The following is a 12,255-nucleotide window of genomic DNA, read 5'->3' on the forward strand; positions in this document are numbered from 1 at the left end:
GATGGTCTTTACATTTTGGCATGTTTTTGCAATGGCTGGTACTGGTTGTTCCTTTCCATGTTTAGTGCTTCCTTCACGGTCTCTTGTAGGGCAGGCCTGGTGGTGACAAAATCTCTAAGCATTTGCTTATCTGTAAAAGATGTTATTTCTCTTTCATTTACGAAACTTAGTTTGGCTGGATATGAAATTCTGGGTTGAAAATTCTTTTCTTTAAGAGTGTTGAATATTGGCCCCCGCTCTTCTGGCTTGGGGAGTTTCTGCCGAGAGATCTGCTGTTAGTCTGATGGGCTTCCCTTTGTGGGTAACCCGACCTTTCTCTTTGCCTGACCTTAAGATTTTTTCCTTCCTTTCAACTTTGGGTAATCTGACAATTATGTGTCTTGGAGTTACTCTTCTCGAGGAGTATCTTTGTGGCATTCTCTGTATTTCCTGAATTTGAATGTTGGCCTGCCTTACTAGGTTGGGGAAGTTCTCCTGGATGATATTCTGCAGAGTGTTTTCCAACTGCTGCCTTGCAGTTAGATCTCCGACTGCTGTGCTAGCAATGAGGGAAGCTCCATGGGTGTGGGACCCTCCAGGCCAGGTGTGGGATATAATCTCCTGGTGTGCCATTTGCTAAGACCCTTGGTAAAGCGCAGTATTAGGGTGGGAGTTACCTGATTTTCCAGGTGTTGTGTGTCTCAGTTTTCCTTGGCTAGGAAAAGGATTCCCTTCCCCCTTGCGCTTCCCAGGTGAGGCAGTGCCTCACCCTGCTTCAGCTGTCACTGGTTGGGCTGCACCAGCTGACCAGCACCGATTGTTGGGCACTCCCCACTGAGATGAACCCAGTACCTCAGGTGAAAATGCAGAAATCACCCGTCTTCTGTGTTGCTTGTGCTGGGAGCTGGAGACTGGAGCTGTTCCTATTAGGCCATCTTGCTCAGGATCCCTTAACTTCTTTTTCTAAGGCTAGTGGTGGTAGTTTTGTTTTTTGACATTTTCTTATAATGAGTTTTTCTTTATAATTTTTAATTTATGCTATAATGTTTCTTGTTTACAATATTATCTCTTAAATCTTTGAGTACATTACGTTTTCTCACCTGATAATCTCTTCTAAATTACCTTCTCCAGTTGGTTTTCTTCCCTTCCTTAATGTTAGCCATTCTTCAGGTGAAGGTTAATCCTCGGTGTACTCTTCATGTTTAAGGGGAGGATCTAAAAGCTTGTGGGTAGGGCTTACCAATGGAGTTTCATTGCATGATGATCTTATTGAGCTTATTGGTAGCCCTTATCTCAGTATCTTTAGTTTCTCTTGGGCTGGTCAGATTTTCAAGAGAAGACTTCTCATTTCCATTGTGGAGGGAAAAGGCTTTTTACCAGCAGTCTTCAAGCTCAGTAGGGGAAAGGCTTCAAGCACTCAGGAAGCATGCATTCACTCTATTTGGAACAGTACCCTTACTTGCAACTGTGCCTCATGTGCCATAGTCCACAGACACTTCTTTTACCTCTCCAGAGAATAAAATTAGTTGTCTGTTGGAGTAACAAAAAGTGTGGAGCTGAGGAGGGGATCTATGGATGAAGTTGTTTTCTGGCCAGGCACAGTGGCTCATGCCTATAATCCCAGCACTTTGGGAGACCAAGGTGGAAGGATCACTTGAGCCCTTGAGTTTGAAACCAGCCTGGGCAACATACTGAGACTCCGTCTCTCCAAAAAAAAAAAAATTGCTTCTTAGGCAGCTTCCATCTAGACCTCCTTATCTCAGCTATCACCTCCCTCCCACCTCCATCACCGTATTTTCCAGAGGTACATGATGCTGCTAATTCCTGAGCCTTTTGAAGATTCTGCAGAGTACGTTCTACTGATTCTTGGATTTTCTTACTGTCAGCTTTAGATTCTGCTTTCTCAGATCTGTTAAGTCAGTTACCACTTACTCATCTGCTTTTCAGCTTCCAAAATTAATTTTATTGTTGCTGATTCCTCTATTGTTTTTCCTGTTCTTGTGTTTTGTGCTTTAAAAAACGCTATTATTTTAGCTTTAGCGATGTTTCTAAGTGGGTGAAAGAGGTATGTGAACAAGACCCCCATCTTTTCCCAGATGTCCTGATATTATTTCTCCCAAGTATTACTAAGCTTTTAATGAGTATTGGAGATAAAGAGCTTGAAAATATATCTGAAATGTAGGTAAGCAGTGTTGCTAATTAAAGGCAAGTCTGTCGTCATCACTAACTTTATGTGTGAAGTGCATTAATTTGCTCATTTACTTCTCATATTCTTATGAAAAAGGTACTATAATTATCTTCATTTAATAGATGAGGAAAATTAAGACTTAGAGGGTATGAAGAACATGCATTGGGTCACATGTCCAAGAAGTAGTACGATATCTAACTCCAGAGCCTGTGTCCTTAACCACTGAGCAGCAGTGCCTTCTTTATAATCAGTATCCACTAATCTACAATTAAGATTGATAGGCCTGTAGGAAAGTTAAGAACCCTAACAAGGACACATGACTAGTTCTTGTTTTAGGATGTGACCAGCCACAGTGAAGCTGTAGGTCTCTTAAGTCTACCCCACATCAGAATTGTAGCCCTAAAGTGAACTTACGACCTTAGGAGCCAGGAAAAGGAGTAGAAGTTGCAGGAATAGTCAGACCCTGCAGCCTTGATGGCAGCTCCATGGGTGATTTCCATCAGCCTAGCTGCATGTATTTCACCACTTTAGAGACTTATGCTGCAGTGATATGTCATCAGTGGACTGTTAGGTGCTGGTTTCATGTTGTAGTGTCTGACTACTTAGTAGGGAGCTACCAATTACTTATAGTTAAATGAATGAGATGTGACAAATAATCCTTTTACTTTCCCTTTGGTTAAAGCTGAAGGAATTGAAGAATCTGCAGCACCAATACTTACAGATTAATCAAGAGATCACAGAGTTACGTCCACTGAAGGCTCAACTTCAGGAGTATCAAGATAAGACAAAAACATTTCAGATCATGCAAGAAGAACTCAGGCAGGAAAACCTCTCCTGGCAGCATGAGCTGCATCAGCTCAGGTACGATAATCCCTCCTTTTCAACTCTTTTCATTTTAACTTTTTATTTTGAAATAATTGTAGATTTGGGAAGATAGTGCAGAGAGCTTCTATGTACACTTCACCCAGTTTCTTCCAGTGGTAGCATCTTATATAACTGTAGCACAGTATCAAAACCAGGAAACTGCCATTGGTACAATTCACAGACCACATTCAGATTCCACCATTTTTACATGCATTTGAGTATCTGTGTGTGTGGTTCTATACAATTTTGTGACATGTGTATTTATGTAAGCACCACCAAAACCAAAACACAGAACTACTCCATCACCACAAATACGTCCTTTGTGCTACTAGTCTATAGTCACGTTCCTCCCTTCCCTACCCTCCTTGCATCCTCAACCCCTAGCAACCACTCACCTGTTTTCAATTTTGTCATTTTGAGAATGTTTTCTTTTCTTTTTTTTTTTTTTTTTTTTTGAGACAGAGTCTCGCTCTGTGGCCCAGGCTGGAGCCAGTGGCGCGATCTCGGCTCACTGCAAGCTCCACCTCCTGGGTTCACGCCATTCTCCTGCCTTAGCCTCCTGAGTAGCTAGGACTACAGGCGCCCACCACCATGCCCAGCTAATTTTTTTGTATATTTAGTAGAGATGGGGTTTCACCGTGTTAGCCAGGATGGTCTCGATCTCCTGACCTCATGATCCGCCTGCCTCGGCCACCCAAAGTGTTGGGATTACAGGCGTGAGCCACTGTGCCCAGCTTAGAATGTTTTCTAACTGGAATAACCCTTTGAAATTGGCTTTTTTCATGTGCCATAATGCCCTTGAGATCCATCAGTATTGTTGTACGTATCGTAGTTCATTCTTTTCATTATAAATAATGTTTCATATTATGAATATACCACTGTATTCACCTGTTGAAGGACATGCATAGTGTTTTTAATTTTTAGCTACTCTAATAGTGCTACTATGAACATTTGTATATAGGTTTTTGTGTGGACATAAGTTTTCATTTCTTTGGGATAATTGCCCAGGAGTGCAAATGCTAGCTCATAGAGTAAGTGAATGTTTTGTTTTTTAAGAAACTGCAAAACCACTTTCCATAATGGCCAAACATCTTTTTAATGTGCGTATTTGACATCCATATATCCTCTTTGATGAAATATCTGTTCGTGCCTTTTGTCCATTTTCTAATTGGGTTGACTTTTTACTGTTAAGTTTTAAGCATTCTTTATATATTATAGGTATGCATTCTGTGTTTGATTTGTGGTTTGCAAATATTTTTTCCCAATTTGCAGCTTATCTTTTATCTCCCTCAGCAGGGTCTTTTCAATTTTGATGAAATCCAGTTTATTGATTATTTTCTCTTTATCATTCAGATTTGGTATTTTCTATTTGATTTTCAGGTTCTCTGCTTCCTACCTCCATTCTGCTGTGGCACCCAGTGAGTTAGCTTTTTAGTTTGGATATTGTATTTTTCAGTTCTAAAATTTCCATTCAGTTCTTCTTTACATTTTCTCTTTCTTTGCTGAAGCTTTCTATACTTTTTCCAGTATCTTAGTAATTGCTTGTTGAAGCATTTCTATGATGGCTGCTGTAAAATTCTTGTCATATAATTCTAATATCTGTGTCACCTCAATGTTATAATCTGTTGATTTCCTTTTCTTAATCAAGTTGTGGTTTTCCTGGTTCTTGGTATGATGAGTGATTTTTGGTTATATTCCGAACATTTTGGAGATTATAAGACTTTCAGTCTTATTTGAATCTTCTGTGTTAGCAGGCTTCACTGACAACACACCAGCAGAGGAAAGGAGACACTAGGTGGATGGTGAACTCCAGGCACCCCATTCAACTTTCGTTGATACCCCTAGAAGGAAGGGATGCCCTGATACTGCCAGGGGAAGTGAAAGTCCATGATGCCCACATGGCCTCCATTGATACTGTGCTGGAAGGAATGGAGAGGGGCACCTCATTATTGCCAGGTGGTGGTGAAAGTCCAGGCTGTCCGCTTAGCCTCCACTGACACTATGGGGAATGGTTGAAGAGGGGCATCTTGTTACCACTGGGTGGTACTCAAAGTCCCAGATTCCCCACTTGGTCTCTTCTGATACCACCTCTGCAGGGACAAGGAAGAGTGCCTTATCAACCTTGTTATGGTGGAGGTGGATGTCCAGGCCCCACATGTTGCCTCCAGTGATACCACAGTGGGAGTGGGGGGAGGAGGGGCAGTCGGAGAGAGGAACCTTCTTAACACTAGGTGGTCATGAGAGCCCAAGCTCCATACTTGGCCTTTTCTGACACTACTCCAGTAGGGAGGGTGAGGTGTACCTTGTTATCACCAGCCAAGAAGGTAACTAGCTCATCTACCAGGTCTTTGTTAATGGGAGTGGTGAGATACTGTGGTTTTTCCATGTTGTTTGCCTGGAGTATGGTGGTTATTATCATGAATGTCTCTGTCTAACTAGACTGTCCCTTCCTGGTCCTTTGTCAAGACAGAGTAAACCTGGTACTCATTGGTGTTCCTGGGTCATGGAATTCTCCAGTATCCAGTTTGGGATATGCAGAATACAAATGGTAAACCAAGGAACTTGCCACCATGTCATTCCTCAAGTCTGGGGATCCCTAGCTGGCTTGCCATCTTCATCTTTCTAAATTTTCTTATGTTTGTTTTTATTTATAAGGCCAAAGGGTTTTATCTATGCAGGTTGAGTATTCCTTATCTGAAATGCTTGGGATTAGAAGTGTTTTGGATTGTGGATTTTTTTGGATTTTGGAATATTTGCATTATCTAAATGAGCATTTCCTTTGAGTGTCATTGCAGTGCCCAAAAAGTTTTGGATTTTGGAGTATTTCTGATTTTCTGATTAGGGATACTCAGCCTTAGTTGGAGGAATAAGGAGAAATGTGTTTATTTTATTTTGTCTAGAACCAGAAATCCTAGCTCTTGTTTTTAAGGAACAGAACAATAACAATGCTATCATGGCAGAAGAAATTAAGATAGGATCTATAATTCTGATTTTTTTTAAATTCAATTTTTCTAACAAATTTAATCCCAAGAATAAAACACTTAGTGTATAAAAACAAGTCTAGTTGTTGCAGCCTCATTTTGGGGAGATTGTTACTGTTTAACTTAAGATGGTTCATGCTGCCTTAATAAATTCAAACTTGGCTGGGCGCGGTGGCTCACACCTGTAATCCCATCACTTTGGGAGGCCAAGGCGGGTGAATCATCTGAGGTCAGGAGTTCAAGACCAGCCTGGCTGTCTCTACTAAAAATACAAAAATTATCTGGGCATGGTGGCGTGCGCCTGTAATCCCAGCTGCTTGGGAGACTGAGGCAGGAGAATTGCTTGAACCCGGGAGGTGGAGGTTTCAGTGAGCCAACATCATGCCACTGCACTCTAGCCTGGGTGACAGAGTGAGACTCTGTTTCAAAAAAAAAAGAAAAACAAATTCAAAAAGCTTTCAAGATTTGATATTAAAAGGAGAATTACCATGTTGGACATTGCTGCTGATCACACAGCACCCGCTTTGTCTCACCAATGTTAGAGGACAAGAGGCAAATGAATACAGAAAATATGAGTTGGAGTCTCAATTCCTATCCAGCTTACAAGGGGCCACTAGAATGACAACTGTCAATATAGTATAAATATCATAACATCTCTAAGAGAGTTCTTAATGTTCAGACACCCAAGATTTTAAACCTTAAGCAACATTGATATAGCAAAATGCTTTTTAGAATTCAATGATTTAAATGTTATGGAGTAAAATTACATCTAAAAGATTTTCATATTTAACATCTTTATGGACTTGCTTATAAGTGAAATTTATCAAGCTCATTGCATGGAGTTGGCAGCTTCCCCAGATAATACAAGAACAATTTTTTTTCTTTAAACAAATGATGATGATTGCAGAGCAAGTAAAAAAAAAAAAAAAAAGGCAAAGCAACTGAGTTTTGCTCTCTAGAAATATAAATTTGTTTCTTCTTTTCAAAATTGAATCTCAAGAGAAAAGATAAATTGCTCCATTTTGACCTCCATTTTTCTTCAGGGATTAGCACCCCAGCTTTATTCTGTTAGAATCTTAATATATCATCAAAAGTTTAGGTGCTTGCTGTGTCCTTCAGATGCACTTTAATGCTGAGCATTGAATTCAGGGTCCTCCAAAGGTGACTGGTACCGTGTCAGAGCATCGCTTAATCCTCTCATCTTATCACCACATCACCTAGAACTACAGAAATATTAAAGTGTTCAGCTACTAGTGTAAACCTAAGAAGAGCTGCAAAGCTCTAAAGGCCTCTAAAGGCTTATTTCCTGCAGCCTTTCTTCTTTAAATTTCCTCTAATGGCAATCTAAAAGGATATTTATTTTCCTTATTTCCTTATATAATTGACCCTTGGGGAAGAGAAAAAGAGATAGAGAAAAAAAGATTTCTGTTTTTTCTCCACATTTTCTCTTTCCACCTTTTTCTTAGCCTTTCTTTCTTTACCTTCCAGATTTGAGTAACTTTGAAGATAAGCAAAGTGCTGAGGTTACAGGTGCGAGCTACCATGCCCAGCTACACATATATTTTTACCTGTGATTGTGTCATGTTTTTTCTAGGATGGAGAAGAGTTCCTGGGAAATACATGAGAGGAGAATGAAGGAACAGTACCTTATGGCTATTTCAGATAAAGATCAGCAGCTCAGTCATCTGCAGAATCTTATAAGGGAATTGAGGTCTTCTTCCTCCCAGACTCAGCCCCTCAAAGTGCAATACCAAAGACAGGTGAGTAATTTCAATGCTGATTGTTACTCAGAGATAAATTTTTAAACAAATGATAATGATTGCAGAGAAAGTTTTTTTTTTTTTAAAGGCACTAAACCAGAAAGCATCAGCTTCCTACAAATTAAGTATCTGCCACTTTTAAGTGCCCATAAGCCACCTTATGACTTCCTATGGGGCGGACAGGATTTCTAGAGGGAAGGAATTAAGCATGAGCAATCTTAGGAGAGAATTTCATCAATGCTTGTGTCCTGGCAGGCATCCCCAGAGATATCAGCTTCCCCAGATGGGTCACAAAATCTGATTTATGAGACAGAACTTCTCAGGACCCAGCTCAATGACAGCTTAAAGGAAATTCACCAAAAGGAATTAAGAATTCAGCAACTGAACAGCAAGGTAAGTGTTTCCTGTTAGACTGGAATTCAGTTTCTTTTTTCCATGACTGGAACAGGAAGACAAATAGAAGCTGATTCAGCATAGAGTCCCAGCTGTAGCATATCTTAGGGTACACAAGTTTCACCTTTCTCAGGACCTGGGTGCTTATTCCAAAGCCCTGGACACAGGGCCATTTCTTGTTCTTTGCCCTTGGTGAGTCCTTGAGAATGATTGGATAAATTCAGAGAGTAAGAGTAAAGAAGCCAACTACTTTGGGAAGCCTTCCCCCTGACCTGTATCACTTGTATTAATGCTGAGGCTACTCCCTACCCCACCCTCTTAAGAACTGTCCTCCTGTTGCTCCCTGGCTATTCAAAATATTTTTTAGTGGCATCTGCCCTAGTTCTGCCCTGTTGAGAGGAACTCAGCTAAGTAGTCTATGATAGAACTACAAGATATTTAGAGATCAATCAGAATCAGAAGTCCAGAGATTAGCTTTGAGGAGAGCCAAGAATGCCCAAAAATTGTATGCACAATAGTGTGTGTGTATAAGCTTTTCATCACAAGAACTCATCAGTTGACCAAGGGATCTGTGATCCAAAAATTATAAAGATCACTAGGCTATTTTCACAGATGAGGAAAAAGGCCCTGGAGTAGTAAGTAACTTGCCTGAGGTGTTAGGAGGAAGTCAGTGTGAGATAAACGTGATCATGTATGTGGAAAAGCACAGTGACTGCATATATAGAAGGTACTTATTAAATGTAGTTAAATTCAACTAATTGACACTGAAGTATCAGAGACTACACTATTAACTTGGAGGAGACATTTGCAGTTTTTAAAGTTTGCAGACCCAAATGAATTGGTTAAACTACAGACCCTTTATTGGTAGATTTGTCTGGGAGTTTTCAAAGGGACTCCAGAGCAGCTCCCATGCAGTTCCCCTTCCAGCAAATCAGCTATTTCCGGAAGTTCCACCCTTTACAGCTCTAGCCTGTCTCTTTTTTTCGTAAACTAACTCCCATCTCATCTCTGTTACATTTACTCTCCAAACATTAGACTCTGAATCACACTGGGCATTTGTCTGTCTAGGACAGTGTTTTAAACTGAAATTCAGGACCATTAATTAATGATGAAATCATTTTGGTGGGTAACAACTAAAAAAATTTTAATGTTTTATTGAAGTAAAACATACAGAAAAGTAAATAAATCATAAGTACATCATGATATATTTTCACAAAGTGAAGATGCCTATATAATCAGCACCCAGATCTAGAATCAGAACATACCAGAACTCCAGAAGTCCCTTGTGTCTTCTGTTCACTCCTACCCACTTAGAACTACATATAAATGGCGTCATACCTTCTCTTTTGTATTGCTTCATTTATTTTGTGAGATTCATCCATGTCGTTGCATATAATGTCATTTTTCCACTCTCATGCTGTGTAGTATTGCATTGTAGGCATATACCACAATCTCTATTCTGTTGAAGGACATTTGGGCTTCTCCAGTTTGGGGCTATTACAAATAGTGCAGTTGGTGTTTTTACAGAAAAAGAAATGAGGTAAAAACATGTATGTAATATATAATAAAGAATATGTCTGTCTTTGACAAACTTTAGTTTTAACTACGTATATTTATATACTGGGTTCTAAGTGATAAAGTTGTGTTAACACCTTTACTGAGATATGTAATTCCACTTGAAGTGTGAGAAACACTGCATAGGTCACTGTCATTCTGAGTGAGAAACAGTTCTTCCTTTAGAACTCATCTGTAAGAAAGGCACCTCATTCCTAGCCTTATTCAGCCATTAAACTAATAACTATTATTTTTCTTCCATGAGCCTGGCTGTGTGCTAGGTACTGAGGATACACGTATTCCTTCATGAAGCTTACAATCTCATGAGCTTAGTCTCACTCTGAATGAGCCCCAGCTAACTAGGAGAATTGCTTCTTGGGCCCCAGAATGAGATTGCAGTAGATGGGCTCTCAGCATAGGTTGTTCTCTAAGCCACTGCCCTAATTCTTTTGTCAGATGTTCAGGTTTTATATTTATAGTTGGCCCTTCATATTGGTGGTTTCTGCATTCACAGATTTAATTAACTGTAGATTGAAAATATTCAGAAAAAAACATGAATTTTAAAAATACAGTATAACAACTATTTATATAGCATTTGCATTGTGTTACGTATTATAAGTAATCTAGAGATTATTTAAAGTATATGGAGGCCACAGATAACATTGTACTGAACAGGGAAAGATTGAAGGCGTTTCCTCTAAGATCTGGAATAAGACAAGGATGCCCACTTTCACCACTGTTATTCAATATATTACTAGACACCCTAGCTAGAGCAATTAGGCAAAAGAAAATAAAGCACATCCAGATTGGAAAGAAGAGGTCAAATTAGCCTTTTTTGCTGATGATCTGACCTTATACTTAGAAAAACCTAAAGAATCCACCAAAAAACTATTAGAACTGATAAACAAATTCAGTAAAGTTGCAGGATACAAAATCAACAGGCAAACACCAGTTGCATTTATATATGCCAACAGCAAACAATCTGGAAAAGAAATCAAGAAAGCAATCCCGGTCAGCCATGGTGGCTCATGCCTGTAATCTTTGCACTTTGGGAGGCCAAGGTGGGTATATCACTTGAGGCCAGGAGTTTGAGACCAGTCTGGCCAACATAGCGAAATCCCTTCTCTACTAAAAATACAAAAATTAGCCAGGCGTGGTGGTGCACACCTGTAATCCCAGCTACTCGGGTGGCTGAGGCATGTGAATCACTTGAACCTGGGAGGTGGAGGTTGCAATAGCTGAGATCGCGCCACTGCACTCCAGCCTGGGCGACAAAGCGAGACTGTGTTTCAAAAATAGATAGATAGATAGATAGATAGATAGATAGATAGATAGATCGATCGATCTAGATAGATAGATAGATAGACAGACAGATAGATAGCAATCCCATTTATAATAGCTACAAAGAACTTAAAATACTTAGGAATCAATTTAACCAAAGAAGTGAAAGATTTATAAAACACTGTGAAAGAAATTGAAAAGGACACTAAAAAGGGGAAGATATTTCATGCTCATGGATTAGAAGAATTAATAACATTAAAATGACAGTTCTACACAAAACAATCTACAGGTTAAATGCAATCCCTATCAAAATACCAATGACATTCTTCACAAAAATGGAAAAAAAAATTTAATGTGTAGGTAACCACAAAAACTCCTAAATAGCTAACTCAATCTTGATTAAAAAGAAGAAAGCTGGGCCGAGTGTGGTGGCTCACGCCTGTAATCCCAGCACTTTGGGAAGCCGAGGCAGGTGGATCACCTGAGGTCAGGAATTCAAGACCAGCCTGGCCAACATGGTGAAACCCCGTCTCTACTAAAAATACAAAAATTATCTTGGCATGGTGGTGGGTGCCTGTAATCCCAGATACCTGGGATGCTGAGGCAGAGAATTGCTTGAACCTGGAAGGTGGAGGTTACAGTGAGCCGAGATTGCACCACTGCACTCCAGCCTGGGTGACAGAGTGAGACTCCATCTAAAAAAAACCACACACACACAAAACAAAGCTGGAAGCATCACACTATCTGATTAATCAGCATGATACGGGCATAAAAACAAACACACAGATCACCAATGAAACAATTAAAAACCCAGGTATAAAGCCAGGCATTTAGGGGCAACTTATCCTTGACAAAGGCACCAAGAACATACGCTGGAGAAAGGACAATCTCTCCAATAAATAGTGCTGGGAAACTGGATATCTATATGCAGAAAAATAAAACTAGACTCCTATCTCTCATCATACAAAAATCAAATCAAAATGGATTAAAGACAATTCTAAGATCTGAAACTATGAAACTACTAGAACAAAACTTGTGAAAATGCTTCAGCACATGGATCTGGTCGGCTTTTTTGTGTAAGACCTGAAAAGTACAGGCAACCAAGGCAAAAATAGACAAATAGGATTATAGCAAGCTAAAAGGCTCTGTACGGCAAAGGAAGCAATCAACAGAGTGAAGAGACAATCCACAAAATGAGAGAAAACATTTGCAAACTACCCATCTAACAAGGGATTAATAACCAGAATATATAAGG

At 39.7% G+C, this 12,255-nt stretch overlaps 1 protein-coding gene across 4 annotated transcripts in view; it reads left to right on the forward strand.

Moving 5' to 3' along the window:
• Positions 1-12,255, forward strand: part of GOLGB1 (golgin B1) — a 90,575-nt gene that overhangs the window by 69,548 nt on the left and 8,772 nt on the right. For all 4 annotated transcript variants that reach the window (XM_011971598.1, XM_011971599.1, XM_011971596.1 and 1 more), the window contains 3 exons: positions 2,850-3,028; positions 7,607-7,772; positions 8,028-8,165. In XM_011971598.1, coding sequence (XP_011826988.1) covers positions 2,850-3,028; positions 7,607-7,772; positions 8,028-8,165 — 483 coding nt within the window. The remainder of the gene's footprint in view (positions 1-2,849; positions 3,029-7,606; positions 7,773-8,027; positions 8,166-12,255) is intronic.

This window comes from Mandrillus leucophaeus, unplaced genomic scaffold (genome assembly GCF_000951045.1).
Source record: "Mandrillus leucophaeus isolate KB7577 unplaced genomic scaffold, Mleu.le_1.0 Scaffold123, whole genome shotgun sequence".
Classification (NCBI taxonomy): domain Eukaryota; kingdom Metazoa; phylum Chordata; class Mammalia; order Primates; family Cercopithecidae; genus Mandrillus; species Mandrillus leucophaeus.